This window comes from Nannobrachium achirus (assembly GCF_963921795.1).
Source record: "Nannobrachium achirus genome assembly, chromosome: 23".
NCBI classification, from domain to species: domain Eukaryota; kingdom Metazoa; phylum Chordata; class Actinopteri; order Myctophiformes; family Myctophidae; genus Nannobrachium; species Nannobrachium achirus.
This window is the reverse complement of record NC_137830.1, coordinates 3339169-3356936: the sequence shown is the minus strand read 5'-3', so window position 1 is coordinate 3356936 and position 17768 is coordinate 3339169. Positions and strand designations below refer to the sequence as shown.

General features: G+C 44.2%; 2 protein-coding genes across 2 annotated transcripts in view; both read right to left on the bottom strand.

Moving 5' to 3' along the window:
* The window catches only part of helq (helicase, POLQ like), a gene marked incomplete at both ends in the record, with an annotated part of 32837 nt that extends 28537 nt beyond the window's left edge, over positions 1–4300 (bottom strand). The window contains 6 exon segments of the mRNA XM_080753911.1: positions 90–422; positions 1081–1257; positions 1918–2077; positions 4061–4158; positions 4200–4204; positions 4206–4300. Of these exon segments, the coding sequence (XP_080610037.1) occupies positions 90–422; positions 1081–1257; positions 1918–2077; positions 4061–4158; positions 4200–4204; positions 4206–4300 (868 nt within the window).
* Positions 4301–6014: 1714 nt separating this feature from the next.
* LOC308309090 (single-stranded DNA-binding protein, mitochondrial-like) lies at positions 6015–17186 on the bottom strand. The gene is made up of 6 exons (XM_080754556.1): positions 17090–17186; positions 14880–14937; positions 11867–12025; positions 9793–9880; positions 8803–8891; positions 6015–7469 (listed from the first exon to the last, which is right to left on the bottom strand). Exons 1-6 carry the CDS (start codon positions 17111–17113, stop codon positions 7426–7428), a joined length of 462 nt encoding a protein of 153 aa, XP_080610682.1. The 5' UTR covers positions 17114–17186; the 3' UTR covers positions 6015–7425.
* Positions 17187–17768: the final 582 nt, after the last annotated feature.

Sequence of the window (17768 nt, the reverse complement as noted above, 5' to 3'; positions counted from 1 at the left end):
CCTTCACTCTGCTAGGCAGACCATAGAACGGCCCCAGGTCCACTGTATTATTATAATATATTATAATATAGTATATTATATATTCTTACCATATAGGTCTGTTATTCCCTTCAGAGTAAAGACCAGGTCCTTCACCCTGCTGGGCAGACCATAGAACGGTCCCAGGTCGGGCGTCTCCGTGGAGAGCGCCTCCATGGCGCGCGCAGCCACGCCCATCTCCTCGCTAAGCTCCGCCTCCTTGAGGGCGGAGCTCCGGGAGGGGTGGGCGGGGCCCTGGGCGTTGCCCAGCAGCGTGGTCTTCAGCAGGGCCGCCATGCTCCTCCGGGCCTTCGGGGGGCGCTCGCTACGCCTCCTGGAGGGCTCTGAAGAAGTAGACGACGATGTCCCCTCAGGGGCCCTACAGGGCGTGGAGGTTTTGTCACCTGCGGACATGGGGATGAAACAGTTAAAAACACATTTAGGCCTAGAATTATTGAATGATTTAACCAGTGAAAAATAGCAGATATACAAGCTCACAGCGCGGCACCGAGTGCCGCGCTGCGAGCTTGTAGATCTGCTATTTTTGAAAAATTCCTGAAAGTGTGTGCAAATCTTTGAATATGTGTATTTTCAAAGCGAACGTTTGTAACTAAAATTTTGCTTCTGGGGGGTCCCTGGAACTAAATATTTTGAAATGGGGGTCCGTGGCCAAATAAATATCATTTTGGGGGTCCTTCACATGAAAAGGTTTGAGCACCACTGACATAGTAGTCTCTCAAGAACAGATTAACTGAGCTCCAGTTGAAGTGAAAAGGACCTTTTCTTTGACGATGGCTGGCCAGATTGCTGACATAGAAACATAGGTTTTCTCCAAAAATCTTAGAAGGATTCAAAAGACACTTATAGAATCGGGTCAAAATTCTAATTTTCACGACTTTTCAAAAATAGCAGATCTACACACTCGCAGCGCGGCACTCGGTGCCGCGCTGTGAGCTTGTAGATCTGCTATTTTTTTTATATTTAAAGCATGAAATATTGCGTCATAATGTGTTCAGGCCTAAATGGGTTAAATCATTGAATGGAATGGTATTGTATCCATACCTGCTATGTCCCTGTGTCTGACCACCTCTTCCTGGAAGTCCCGTTGCGTGGCCGGCACGTCTCTGAAGGAGTCTCCGAAGCCGGCCAATAGGGACTCGGAGAGCTCCTCGTCGTAGGGCGGGGTCGGGCTGGCGTCTGACGACCGCAACGCCGTGAAGTGGGGGGGCGGGGCCAGAGCTAGGGAGGGGACGATAAGACATGTTATCGTTTATCGTGATAAAAAAACACTCACAATCATCGTTATTGTGGAGATTTAAAATCATTGTGATATTGTCCTCCGTCATGCACTGGGATCAGTTCACCTTTTATTTGCAGAGCTGCATATCCGGTAACACTTAAACCCTCTAGAATTGGTAAAACGTACTTATAATATACATACTTGATACAGTTTTATTTTTAATCTCTACCAATTTTTTGGGGATAATGTTCCGCCCCAGGATAATGCATGTTGTTGGGGGCAGCATAGCTCAGGGGTAGAGAAACCGTCATTAGAACACGAAGGGTTCCCAGTTCGATCCCGGGCTCCTCCAGAGTTATTGTTGATGAGTCCTTCAGCAAGACTCTGAACCCCTAACTGCTCCTGATGAGCAGGTTGGTGCTGCGCATGGTTTCCTCTGACATCGCTGCATGAATGTGTGCGTGAATGGGTGAATGTAATGAATGTGTGTGAATGTGAATGCACAATCTATGTAAAGCGCCTTGGATCAAAGCGCTATACAAATGCACCATTTACCATTTTTCTTGGGGATATTTTGATTGTCGCGATAATATCGCAAATCGCCATTTCTACGGTCACAATAATCGTGATATGACATTTTCATATCGTCCCATCCCTACCCAGATCGTCTGTGGAGTGGGGAGGTGGTCCCAGATGGTCTGTGGAGTGGGGGGGTCCTTCCACATCGCCAGCTCGGTCCAACTTGGCCATGAGAGAGCTGTTACCCAGGAGGCTGTCGTCATTGTAGTCCCCGAACAGATCCTCACTGTCACTGCAGTACTGACAACACAATCACATATGCTGTGCTCAAAATGATTCAAACCCCTCTGAAAATGAGGTTCATTAGTGTAGCCACTGTTCCTTTGACTTTGAACTTGTGAATTAAGGGTGGGCGATACGGTGATAATTATCGTTGAGAGACGATACAATGTCTCCACGATATGCCTTTTCAGAGGTATCGTATGTATTTGAGGGAGCCTTGTAAAAAATCCTGTTTGATCGTTAATAGAGATTCATTTCAGAATTCAATTTAAACCTGCATTTTGGTCTAAATCAGTAGTTCTCAAACTTTAAAATGTCAAGGTCTCCACTTAACTCTGACAGCATACAAATTACGGGTCCATTTGGTTTCATTTGTATACTGTCAGAGTTACATACTTGTAACGTTCAATTTAGACCTCCCAAAAGGAACCCAGACAGTCTACTTTTGGTCAAGTAACTTGAAAAATAACCATAAAAACCAACCAACGTGAAAAATAATCGAGCACACGCCTCGCACCGCGAGGCATTGTGTGCTTGTAGATCTGCTGTTTTCACTACTTTTGTCCGACAGCCTGTATGATTTGCGAAAGAATGTACACATTTGGAGATACGAGATTTCCACCCGACAACGACGATATACTAGTGTTGTTGCTGCTCTTATACCACCATTATTACTGCGCTTGGTGTGGGCCAGACAGTAGCCCCCCGCGGGCCGCAAATGGCCCGCGGGCCGCCTATTGGGGAACCCTGCTGTACACACTGTCACTGCACTACTGACAACACAATCACACACACATAAATAAACAGACAACAAGTGTCCCGTAAGTCCATACAGGCTGGACTTCCTTAATTGGAAGAAAAAATCAATCATAGAGTTTAGCAACTATTATAGATTATTATAGTGATGATTCAATCGATTACTTTTTTTAGATAATGAATCAACTAATTGAGAAGTGTGTTTTAGTTTTTTCGTTTTTAATACATAATCTACTAAACTAGTAAGACGCCTCAGGGTGACCTACGGTCGCAATTATATCGTCTGATAAACTCAGGGGTTGGCACTAAGGTTTCAGAGGGCACATGCAGGTCATGTTCTACTTGCCCAAAGGTCATGCCCACTTGCCCTAAAAGTAAACCGTGACAGGTCAAATTACCGTTCATTTTAACACTCTGGGGCTGTGCGATATGGACATATATAGAGGGTATGCATGTCCACTGGGACCCGCCCCCCTAATCTAGACTGAGTGGCAAAACATTGAGCAGCTTGGAGCATTGGAGTTTGGAAGTGCTAGTTGCAAATCACTCAACGGACCTGCATACCACCTGTTTCTAACTGCACATAATGCAGGAGGCAGCAGGATGTTGTGTTGTAGAAAACGAGTGCTTCCAAACTCTGACACTTGGAAAAATTAAAACCTGCACAGAATGTCTTGACAGAAAGTAGCTCATAACATGCCTATTGCCGATTTTTATGGAACAAAAACTTTGCAGATAGAAAGAGGATAATTCAAGCTTTCAGTACAACCGCAATGTTGGTGAGTTAACTTTGTTTAATACAATTAGATAGGACTTTTCTGTTTGGATGTATGGGCTGTCAATGGAAGAAATTCGTTTTTTTGCCACTCAGTAGGCGTGTTCCGACATAACTTCCAGCAACAGTGATGTCACGCGCATACCCTCTATATGTAATGATAATAATAATGTTGGGGATATTTTGATTATATCGTCCCATCCCTAATTGAAGTATTATCACTCACTCAAACAAACTCTTCACTCTTTTGTCCATGAATTGGATACAAAGGACTTCAGACATAAAGAAGAACATAAAAGGTCTTATTTGGGATGTTGCTTTTAGGCAGGATGTTTAACTGTACTTGTACTGTACAGTATATTTTTTTATTCTATTTACTATACTTGTACTGTTCTCCATTTGTGTCAGATAAAATATTCAATCAATCAATTCAGGTGAATGTGTTCCAACAAAACAGAAGCTGAACCTACCTCTGTGAATGTTGTCGCATGCTCCGTGCTCCCTGGACCCCCAGGGGGTCCCTGCCCCCCTTGTCCTGTTCCACCAGGGGGTCCCTGCTCCGCTTGCCCTGTACCCCCAGGGGGTCCCTGGGGTCCCAGGTCACTCTGCCTCTTCCTGGACGGGGTCAGGTAGGTTCTCAGACCATCTCTGGATCTCTTCTTGGAAGAAACTCTTTTCACGTTGATCTCTTGCTTCTCTGAGTTAATCATGGTCCAATCTAACATGTTTAGAACCAATCTAACATGTCTAGAACCAATCTAACATGTCTAGAACCAATCTAACATATTCATATAAATCCAACATATTCATATAAATCTAACGTGTTCACAACCAAGTTTACATCCAATGTAACATGTTTAGAACCAAGCTAACATGTCTGCAGTTGGCAGCCCCTGTCTCACTCTATGGTCTCACTGCTAGTTTGTCTCACTCTAACTCTGTTTACAACCACAGTAATGAAATCATTTCTAATATAACATGTCTACAACCATGTTATAGTCTGTCTGCAACTCCTGTCTCACTCCAACATGTTGACACATTACAACCACAGCATATCTAAATGAAATCCTATCATATCTAACATGTTTACAAACCAGACACTCTCACTGAAAAGTGCAAACACACCACCATGCTATGCTGCTAGCTAGCTAGCTATCTAGCTGTGCATGCTAAAAACAAAGATAATAAAGTGGTTCACAGTAACTGCAGGCTGTTTGGATGAACAGCAACGGTAAAACAACAAGATAAAGACTTCACACGGACTCTAAAGAGTCAGAAACAAACTGATAAACCCAATAAATCCAACATGAAGTTTCTCTTCTCTGCACTACTAAGCACTTCAAAATTCAACCCATGGAGCGGCGCTGGGGTTGGCCCTGCTCTGATTGGTCGGCGTTGAACGTGACGTCATGACGCAGCAACGATGTTACTGGCATGCCCTACTCCGATTGGTCGGCATCCTACGTGACGTCATGACGCAGACACGACGCTACTGCGCTGCATAATATCCTCTTATAACCATATAACTCTATGACATCTGATATCTTAGTGGTTAATAACCACAAACTAACATTAGCTTGTAAATCTGATATTTTTCAGAGATTTTCATATTTTTGGGGGTAGAAAATACAATAAAAACATGATTTGCCCAAATTTGGAACCCCAGGATAGTAGTGATACGTACGAAAAAGTACTCATACTCACATATTTTAAGTCAATTCTGCATATAGAAATATTCTGTTAGAAGTAAAAGTCTGGAATTCAAAATGTACTTGAGTAAAAGTATGAAAGTGTTGGCATCAAAATGTGCTTAAAGCAGGCTACCATTTATTTTCTTCTTTTAAATAGCTACGGTACTTATCCAAGTATTTCAGGCCACAGTCCCCCCAAAATAATCATATTTGAACTGGAGTTGACTCCACAGATAGGCCTACTGTAAATATTGTGAAAATAGCAGATCTATACATACAACGCCTGTGAGCTTGTAGATCAGCTATTTTCACTAGTTTGGGACGGGTCTGGGCAAACATGATTTCTCTTTTGGGTCTTGAGCTGAAAGGGTTGATAAACCACTTGTCCAAAGGGACCAATGTTGGTAGCAAAACTAACACTAAATATCCATCCATACATGCATTCATTACATGGTACCAAACACACCATAGCTGGAAATACACTGAACTAATTATAGTTTGACAGTTCAAATATTTTTTATTTTGGGGGATCCCCAGTTAAAATATGATTGATTTGGGGTTTGGGGCTGAAATGTTTGAGAACCACGGTACTGTACATACAACAGTAGATTCACTGTTGGCAAAGACCTGAATCCATTCAGTAGTTGTTTTTAATACAGCCGTCTTCGTCTCCCTCTTGTGGACAAAACGAGTCACAACAGTGAACTTCAAAACAAAGAGTCATGACAGCATCAGGTGTGGAAAAACAACTTGTATTTATATATGAGTTACAAGGACAATAAAGACAGTGTGTAGACATAACTTTATAGAAACAGCTATAACAGCAGCTCAACAACAGACCCACACAGCATTCTCTGGCCAGAGAAATGCTCCTAGCTTATATAAAGCAGATCTACAAACTCACAGCGCGGCACTCATCTGCTATTTTTGAAGACTTTGAATATTTTTGAATCCGTTCCATAAATGTCTTCTAAATCCTTCTTCTAAATCAGTGGTTCTCAAACCTTTTCATGTCAAGGACCCCCAGAATTATTAGGCAAAAAGTATTTGGCCGCGGACCCCCCATCTGTTGTTCCAGGGGATCCCAAAGTAACACAATGATTTGAGTTATAAAGCTTTGCTTTGAAAACAATTATATTCAAAGACTTGCACACATTTACATGATTTAAAAAAAAAAAAAAGCAGATCTACAAGTAGATCTAAAAGCTGTGAGCTTGTACATCTGCTATCTTTAATAGTTAAAGCACAACATACAGTAACGTGGTTCCAGCTCCTAATGGTTTAAGGCATTGAAATTCTTTCAAATTTGGAAATGAAAAAACAGAAAAAAAGGGGAAAAAAAACATGTTTTCAAATGAACACTTTTTGACATAATTACATAGGAACCAAATTGACCCTTACAGGTCTGTACTGTAACTCTGAGAGTGTACAAATGGAACCGAATGGACCCCAACGGGTCCATTTGGTTCCATTTGGACAATCTCAGGGCGGATTCACACTACGGTCTCCGGTGCGTTCTCGAGACTGCTTTGCAGAGTGTGAAGCCTGCGGTTGTCCTCAGAAACGGCAGCCTGGAGACCACCTCCGGAGGAGGTAGTCTCGAGTCCGCTTGATGCGTCCTGAAGAAAGGTGCGCTGCAATGTGAAGCTACCGTTCCATGAACAAGAAAGTGGTGTCGCTTCTGCTGGGATGAAAATAACAAGGATTGATATGCGCCGTCACTATTTAAGATACCAAGGATGTGCCAGTGACGTTACTGGCGCGATGATTACAGACAGCGTTACGTTGTGATGTTTCAAAGACAGTCAGCACACACTGCTTTGGTTGTAGCTTTATAAACTATATATCATTTTTAAAGAGAAAACAATAACAAAATAAAAATAAGCGAATATTCGACTTTGGTGAACAACGTCGAATAGTGACTTTGATATTCGAATAATCGAATATTTGGTGAATGCCCTACTCACTACGCTGAGCACAAACCCGGTGCGCATTTCCGAACGCACCCAGAAACACTTCTAATCAATCAGATTGCAGTGTGAATCCGCCCTCAGAGTCATGGAGGTCCTTGGTATCAGAGCTCAGAGTCTTTCAACACATCAGACGATCAGGAGTTCTCGTCCAGGTGTTTACAACGATGTCCTTCAGACTCGGTCTCTTTCGTTGTCACTCAGGAAGATGATGTTATCTGGGAGAGAAACACAGGATTGATTCATTGATTCATTGATTGTGAAAAAGTACAGTAATTGATTGATTGATTATTTTATTAGTCAAAAATGGAGAACAGTACAAGTATAGTCAATACAATAGAAATGTAGTACAGTACAAGTACAGTTAAACACCCTGCCTAAGAGGAACATCCCAATAAGACCTTTTACGGTCTTTTCTTTTTTTAAGTAGCACTCGGTATTTAATTAATGGACATAGTAAATAGCAAGCAAAGAAAAACATTCAATAATATCGCAGTTATAAAAACACTTTGTACAGGATAGGGTTGGGGCTAAGGTAAGGTGTGGGGGGGGGGGGGGTGGGGGGTGCTCACTTCTGCCCTGTCTACAGGAGAAGTGATAACTACCTCCTTCTCTGAAAGGTGAGTTTTCAGGAGAAGTGATAACTACCTAGTTTTCAGGGCAGCATTGATGTACACAATAAGAAATGTACTCTTAGTTTAACTTTTTCTTGTACTTTAAGTACATTTAAAAGCAAGTACGTCTTTACTCTTACTTGAGTGACATTTTGACCGAGCTACTTTTAGTTGTAGTGGAGTAAATTCTGACCGGGAGTATCTGTACTCTTACTCAAGTACTGGGGTCGCAGGGGTTAAAGCAAAACATATATATAAAAAAAAAACATCCCAAGACAGAAATGTATTTCAGATCATGTCCCAATATGTGATTTTAGAAACATGGCACGCACAGCACACGCAAATATTTGGGGTGTTTCCCTGAAGTGAATAACTGACCTGCTATGATGGTGGTAGCTTGTCTCCTCACTTGGTTCTATAATAACTGACCTGCTATGATGGTGGTAGCTTGTCTCCTCACATGGTTCTATAATATCTGACCTGCTATGATGGTGGTAGCTTGTCTCCTCACTTGGTTCTATAATAACTGACCTGCTATGATGATGGTAGCTTGTCTCCTCACATGGTTCTATAATAACTGACCTGCTATGATGGTGGTAGCTTGTCTCCTCACTTGGTTCTATAATAACTGACCTGCTATGATGGTGGTAGCTTGTCTCCTCACATGGTTCTATAATAACTGACCTGCTATGATGGTGGTAGCTTGTCTCCTCACTTGGTTCTATAATAACTGACCTGCTATGATGGTGGTAGCTTGTCTCCTCACATGGTTCTATAATAACTGACCTGCTATGATGGTGGTAGCTTGTCTCCTCACTTGGTTCTATAATAACTGACCTGCTATGATGGTGGTAGCTTGTCTCCTCACTTGGTTCTATAATAACTGACCTGCTATGATGGTGGTAGCTTGTCTCCTCTTGGTTCTATAATAACTGACCTGCTATGATGGTGGTAGCTTGTCTCCTCACTTGGTTCTTGTCCACATATTCTCCGTAGTCCAGCTTCCCTTCCACCAGGACTCTGGCACTGTGACAATAAAAACACACACCGACAAACTGAGATGAATTGAATACACAGGAGCAGAATGGAAACGTTGTGTTGTTATCCTCTTAGCAGAGTTTATGCAATCTTTACAAAGCTAAATTAATGGATTAAATGTGAATGTGTTGAATGTTTGTGTTACACTGAAGTGTGTGTGTGCATTAAAACTGGGATACCAGACCGAAAACCTGTGGGCTATTTCCGACTGACCCGAGGGGCTCGGGGCAGACTTATTTTCATAATTAATTGTCGGACGTCGTTTCAGGTCGGACATATGTTAACTCTAAAGTAAACGTGTTGTTGTGATGAAGGGAGCTCGCAGCTAGACCTACTTTGTCGTCACAGCGCGTTCCGTGCCAAAAGTGTGCTGATCTACAAGCTCTCAACGACCGCCATGTTTCAGGACTAAACGCCTCGAATCCGCGACGCTTTGTGAGCTGCGTGACGTGTTGTGAGCTTGAAGATGGGCTATTTTTCAGACGGAGAGACTTGCAGAATGAGTGTCACTGTAGTCAGACCAGACGTGCAGCGCACGTTACTATTTATATTATTTAATAATCGACATACTATTTAAAACACTTTCACAAGCCACAGTGTGGCTTAATATTCATAAGAGCCGTAATATTCAGAAGGGCAAGCTGCTTGCTCTGAACATAAGAATACGTTTGTTAGACTAGTCAGTGTAATCTGTGGTTTCCTCAAAGAAAAAGGAGGAGGGGAAAAGCAGTTGCAAATCTAAGGGTCGGGCCTCGGCACGGGTCGGACGCATTTTAATAATTAATGCTCGGACGTCGATACGGGGCGGACAAAAAACTGTGTGTGTCTGTGTGTGTGGTGTGTGGTGTGTGGTGTGTGGTGTGTGTGTGTGTGTGTGTGTGTACTCTACCCTTTCTTAATGTAGTTGTAAGCCATGTCTCTCAGACCAGGTTTGAACACAGAGACTCGATGCCATGTGGTCTTCTGACTCATCTCTCCTGAAGAGGGCGCCAAACACAGCCGTTACCACACACACCTCCCAGCATATCTACAGTCTAGAGCAGGGTTCCCCAAGGGGCTACTGTCTGGCCCCCACCAACCCCGGTAATAATGGTGGTATAAGAGGTATAAGAGCAGCAACAACACTAGTATGTCGTCATTGTTGGGTGGAAACCTCGTATCTCAAAATGAGTACGTTCTTTCACAAAGTAAAGCCCTGCTTCATCATTCAAGGCCGTCTCACAAAAGTAGTGAAAACAGCCGATCTACAAGCACACTACGCCTCGCACCGCGAGGCGTTGTGTGCTTGTAGATTTTTAAAATGATAAATGTTTTAAACGGTTTTGGACATAGCCCCGTATTTTCACCCGACAACGATGATATCTGAACTGTCACTGGAGTAGCGGGAACGCCACTGTCGCCCCCTGCAATGTTGTGGCCCTCGGCTTGGTACCCTAGACATAATTCAGCCCTTGGGGAAAACTAATCGGGGAACCCTGGTCTAGAGCCATGGGTCTCAACCTTTTCAGGCCACGACCCCCAAAATAACCATACTTAAACTGGGGACCCCCAAAATAATCATATTTTAACTGGGGACCCCCCCACCCTGACGAGCAATAAGAGTTGAGGCATTACATTTTGTATAACATTTTGTTCTATTGTGAAAATAGCAGATCTACATGCTCTCAACGCCTCGCGTTGTGAGCATTTTGTGGGAGCCAATCAAAGTTGGGGGTATCCGGAGGGCCTGGGATTAAAGGGGGAAAAAATTAAAAGAATGGCCAATATGAGCGTATGAGGTGTGTAATTAGGGTATTTTGTGACTGCTGAATCCATTCCAACCATTAGATATCAGTAAAAAATACTCATTGGCCATAAAATAGGCCACAAGACATATAATATTGGCAATAAAAAAAATGGTTGGAGTAGGGTTTGAATTCATGAAAACTATTCAAGATCAGGCCAGGCGGGTAAGCACACATCATGACACACAGGATAACATGATGCAATCTGACAAGGAAGACTCAAACACAGGGTTTAAAACATAGGGACTAACAGGACACAGGTGAACTCGAATGACATGATTGGCTAAGCCTTAGCCAATTAGGACTATTTTATCGCCAAGGAGTCATTTTAACTGAAAACGAATGGTTGGAATGGATTCAGCAGCCCAAAAATACCCTAATTACACACCTCATACACTCATATTGTCCATTTTTTTTATTTTCCCCCCTTTAATCCCAGGCCCAGGGTATCCCGATACCCCAACTTTGATTGGCTCCCACAAAGTTTCTCAAGGGAGTTGTGATTGACAAAGTTCAGAGGTGATAGTAGACATCTTTATGAACACATTTGTGAAGAAAGCTATTGGTAACAATTTAGTTCCCTGATTGGTCAAAGACTGCTAACTTTCCCTTACTATACAGGTTGAGAACCACTGGTCTAGATCAGGGCTACTCAACTTAAGATGGTTCAGGGGCCTCTCAGCAAAATACCAAAAGTCCAAGGACCACAAGCTAAAGATTACGGTCCTATTTTGGACATCTGTAACTCACTACATGACTAGTCTAAACATGAAGGAAACACAGAAAACAGCCACATTTCCATCTATAATACAAACCTCATTGAACAAAAACATTGTCATGGAACGATTAATAATGAAATGATGAAGTTTCTTCTTTTGGAACAAACAAAATAGCAAAAAAAGTAAAAAAAAATAAAAAATAAAGTCTTGTATAAAACAAGACGTAAATCGTTTTTTAGAGGTTTTGGAGAAAATATCAGAAATTATTTGTCCACACTGACAGTAGAAAACATATTGCTATGACCATTACAGGTGATTTTGAGCTTGTAGATGTGCTATTTTTGACAGTATGTGCATTGTGGCTCTCTGGAGTGAGTGTGGAAATAAAGTTGTCCTCTCCATCATCAAAGTTTCTCCACCCCTGACGTAGTTTGTCGTTAAACCCCACCATGGTACCCACCTCCACCCCCTGCTGTTTCTCCATCCTTGTGCTCCGTCTGGGTGGAGCGCCACATCTCGTTGGTTGCCATGGAGAAGATGGTGACGGGGTTACGCCCCTCCACCTGCCTCATGACGGGGTCCTGACCCACCCTGCCCAGCAGCTGCACCCGGTTCATGGCTACACACACACACACACACACACACAAAATGTTAGCCCGGGGGATATAGTTAGCCACGGTTCTATTGTGAAAATAGCAGATCTACATCTGCATGTAGATCTGCTATTGCAGGAGCGCGTTGTGCCCCGTCGTTGGTCTTACAACCTTTTGTGTCCAGTCTGGTAACTAAACCTGTCTACTATATGTTTATATCACCACTCAATCAATGCGATTTGAGACGTGAGTTTACAGAATCACAGGACACGATCACTACCCGTCTCATCTGGTTTGTTCACAGTGTGCAGTACTGCAGTAGTGGTGCGCGGGCCGACCCGGTGCCCCCACCCGCCCGGTGCCCCCACCCACCCACCCGCAAGCGGGTGGGTGGGTCAAGGTTTCAGACCTTTTCAGGCGGGCAGCGGGCGGGCGGGTTATCACCACTCAGGTGCAAAAAATAAATAAGAATAATCACCTGTTCTTATTTGCCTTTTATTCTTAATAAGAGTAGGCCTATAAGAATAAGAATACAACGTTTGAATACGAGCACGACCGAGCGAGTTTTAAAATGCGCCAGAGAGGACCGAGGTAACCGAGGTTTCTCCTCCGCTCCTTGGTGCAAGGACCGTCCCAATTCCGCTCCTGTTGGGGCCGCGAACCACATCTTGCCAACGGGCGGATTCGTTGATTGGTATATTGTTCTGCGGCGCGGGCGCGGGCGGGTTACGTTCCGTGCGGGCTGTGGGTCGTGCGGGTTATGAAAAAAACCTGACCCGCGCACCACTAGCGTGCAGTGTCTGAGAAGCCCCAGTACGTTACTAATGAAAAAAAAACATCACAAGGATGCTGGGACGTATCATCAGTGATGTAGCCTGGGGTCGACGGGTGTTTCGGGTCTCGCAACATCATACACCCTCGCCCAGGTGACCCAGCCGGGGTTGATCAAGTCCCGACTTACGTCCCAGTAGCTATCCACGATCAGTCCTATTAGGGAAAGACAGGGTCACTCAATGTGCTGCACCGGAACTACTCTGCCGGGATTGGGGGTACTATTCTGGCGCGTGGAAGAACTAGGCTCTATGGGTTGACTCCTGGCCGGGCTCCTCCTACGTCTCACCAGGTCCTCTCCTGCTCTCACCAGGTTCAGAACCTGTGCGTTGCACCAGACCCCAATCCAAACATTCCATTCAGCTGCTGCAGTTGAATGGCCCTCCTAAAGGCCTCACAGTGGATTTGTTGGGCTTCTTCCTCACGGAAGACACAGGCTGGGGCGCTAACCCAACCTGCTCCCGGGTGCCGTCTAAATTCCGGCCGTCAACCGAGTCTCCGGTGGTCACCAAACTATTCCTGGTTGTCACATAGTCTATTCCTATGAGCCATTATAAATAGAACTAATAATGAAAAAAAAACATCACAAGGATGCAACTGGGACGTATCATCAGTGATGTAGCCTGGGGTCGACGGGTGTTTCGGGTCTCGCAACATCATACACCCTCGCCCAGGTGACCCAGCCGGGGTTGATCAAGTCCCGACTTACGTCCCAGTAGCTATCCACGATCAGTCCTATTAGGGAAAGACAGGGTCACTCAATGTAGGAACCCCACACTGCACAGATCTACAAGCTCAGAACGCGTCACGGACACGTGTTGCAAGCTTGTAGATCTGCTAGTTTCGAAGCCAGACCCGATGTGCTGTACAGGGAAGTATAACTCGGGCTTATAGGACTGTGGAGCGGTGAATTTTGGGCAGTTAATAGGAATATTTTGGCTTATCGCCGAACCCTAATTAATAGATACGGTAATGGGAAGATGAAAACCACAGTAACAAGATGACGATACCGACCCAAACCTAGCTAATGGTCAGAGCCATGAGGAAGTTGGGATCAGTTGCTGAAGCCAGTGAACAGATTAATGTGGAAATGAGAGCGTGATTCTCTTCAATTATAATTACTAGCCCGTACCCGTTCAAAGATATGAGCTCCAAAATGATGTGCAGTGTGTGGGTTATGGGATGTGCACTGTGCATACAGTATATGAGGGATGGAAAGTAACTTTAACTGGTGCTTGCATGATAATATGTAGGAGCATCAATGTAAGAAATACCCGTTTCGTTTAATGGCTACCCCCCCCCCCCCCCCCCAGCCCGCCCGCCCACCCGCCTGCCTGCCTGCCTGCCTGCCTGCCTGCCTGCCTGCCTGCCTGCCTGCCTGCCTGCCTGCCTGCCTGCCTGCCTGCCTGCCTGCCTGCCTGCCTGCCTGCCTGCCTGCCTGCACACACACACACACACACACACACACACACACACACACACACACACACACACACACACACACACACACACACACACACACACACACACACACACACACACACACACACACACACACACACACACACACACACACACACACAGAGAGAGCTGGTTAAACATGTTGCCTCATGCTAGATGCAGAATAGATGCGCCTCATGCTAGATGCAGAATAGATAGTAGATACACCATAAAAATGCTAATATACAGCATACAATTTGTGAAAGTGACAAACGGGCTTCACAGTTATGTCAGGTGTGTTCATATGCTAATTGTGATGCGATTTCAGATCAATTGCTCCAGCCACTGAGGAGAAACGCTGTTTCAGACAGACAGACACTCACTCACACAGACGTTACTGCTTTGAAAATACATGTCAGATTAATTTTTCAGCTCAATTGCAACAAAAACACACTATTATAGACAAGGTTCTAACACACACACACACACACACACACACACACACACACACACACACACACACACACACACACACACACACACACACACACACACACACACACACACACACACACACACACACACACACACACACACACACCTACTCACATCTCTCCAGAACAAAGTTGCTGTCCAGGCTTGCATGTCTGACCAGCTGACCAAACACCTGAGGATGAAAAACACATTGAACACTTTTAGTGCTATTATTTTGGTAGTCATCCAAACACAGTGTGCAGCCATTCACTGCGCTTTATTTTGAAGAGCCCCGGAAGCCACCATGGTGTCCATGGTCACAAGCAGTAATTGGGCTCAATAAACGTCCCTGTTAGTTCTGTGAGAGAGGCAAAGATCTGCTTCCAGAATGTTCTCAGAGATGTACATGAGCAGAACATGTGTTTCACAGTTAGGATCAATGTTGTCATATTTATTTGATCCTTTATTAATTGCGACCGTAGGTCGCATTTACTATCAAACCCTGCACAAAGTGTAAGTCCGTCAGTCAGTCAGTCAGTCAGTCAGTCTGTCTGTCACACCTCACACGTCACACTCTTGCCCTGCTCATATCTCCGCAACCGTTGCCCCGATCCATGCCAAATTTTGCACACACGTTCCTTACCTGCCAAACTACAACCTCCAAGGACCCCCGGAGCTCCAGGGACCCCCAGGTCCCTGGGGGACCCCCAGATGTAAAAAATGACCAAATGTGCTAAACTGACCAAATGACCACCCCAACGGGGCTGCTCACGGGGAATTCCCGGGGACCACCCACTCCTGGTGCTCCAGAACGGATGCAAAAGTGGTGGCGCCCCCAGTGGAGGACCCCCTACACTGCAGCTCACATAAAATGCCGTAACTCCGGCTAGGAGCGACCGGGACAGCCGGGGCCGGTACCTATTCGTCCGCCTTGCCGGCGCGGAGACCCCACCCCTCATTTCTCACATGGCCCTCTTCTAGCGCCACCATGAGGCCGATTCTTGCAGAACACATTTTTGGACACTGCTCCTACAATTTTTGCCCTAAAATCACGCAAATCGGTACACAGTATGTCTACACTCATCCCATCAACATGAATCTCTCCCATATAGCGCCACCTCCAGGCCGATTTTTAAAAACACATTTTTGGACACTGCTCCTACAGATTTTGCCCTAAAATCACGAAAATCACTACACAGTATGTCTACACTCATGTCATCAACATGGATCAGGAAGATTTTGGCAAAACACATTTTTGCCCTATTTGTGGAGATAAGTGACCTACGGTCGCTTATCTCCCGATTAGGGAGTCTTACTGGTAATAATACATATATGTTATGCCCATACATGGAGATCCCTATCTGCACCAGCCACACAGATATGGGCCATGCCTTTGCCATCTGACCAGAGATATATATCGATGACATCGGGGATCTTCATATATGGGCATAAAAATGTACTTTTACATAGGTGATGTCACCTGTGATGTCACAGTGACAAGGGAACCAATAGACTGTACAAATGTGTACTGACTGTCTGATGGACGGACAAACTGAGACATTTCTCATGGAATACTGCGACTTTCAGTCACAATAATGTGTCTGAAGTGAACTATCAGGCTAAGTGTGGCTGTCCCAAATTGGGTGTTTTGGGACATCTTATTATTTCTGTGTTTGAAGATTTGGTTGATGTACTGCCTGGCATATTTTATTGGTTTGACTCAGCAATGGTGCCCTCTACTGTTCTGGTCATGTCATTTATACTGAAGGGGCATATGTCACGTGACCAATCACTCTAGCTTTTTAACTCACCTGTGATGCTCAGGCAGACAGACTGAACAAAGAAACAAAGAAACAGAGATACAGAGGGCATGAGAGGAGCTCTCATGCCAAACCCTAACTACTCCTAAAATCTGGTGCAGAAGGCCACACGGTATGCCACTTTTTATTGTTTATCCTTGGTTTATTTATCCTGTTTATTGTACTGTATCTTTTATTGTTTATTGTACAACTGATTTCTTATTTGCATCTTTATTTTTATTGCATCTTATTGTTGTACAACAATTTCTTTGCACTAGTTGGTTTTATTGTTGAAATACAAATTTGAGGGGATGGCAGCAAAGTTGGCTGCCACCCAGGACACTGATGTGAAATGTTTTATAGTTCATGGTGTTGAAACATTGTTTTGTTTATCTTGCAGTTTTCACGGTGTTTTGACTTGGGCCAAAAAATAAAACCCTTGTGAAACAGCAGTCGAAGCGTGCCTTCCTTTCTGCCTGGATGAGATCCATTTAGGAGCAGTTATACTAAGCATCATTAAACCCATAAAAGGAGTGATCGTCTCACCTGAGTGGAAGCTCTTCTCAACATGTCTGCACTGGACGATGATCAGGATGAAGAGAAACTGGACGATGATCAGGATGAAGAGAAACTGGACGATGCTAGGAAGGAGACACAGAACACAACATTGATTACATGTAATCAACTTTACTGTCACTATAATATGAAATAATAGTCTCTTCCTGGTGTTCCTAAACGTAACCTCTGTAATCAATGCCTAAACATTTAAACCTTATTCATACCCTTAACCTCAGTAAACAGTTAATCCTAACCTTATTCCTAACCTTAACCACAGTCAGTAAAACAAAAACAGAATACAAGAACGGCCCAACGGAGCGGTCACTGTGAGATCTGGAGGATGAAAAAAGCCATGTTTAACTGTAAGCCTAAAACAAAACAAAAAAAGCACATCTACAAGCTCATCACGCATAGTTAACAACATTAACACACACTAATACTAGACCAATACTAAACTACACACACACACACACACACACACACACACACACACAAACACACACACACACACACACACACACACACACACACACACACACACACACACACACACACACACACACACACACACACACACACACACACACACACAGTGGTTTCCCAAAGTGGGTGCTGTGTCACCCTAGGGTGCTGTGATGCCAGTCCAAAGGTGACCCAGAATAATCTG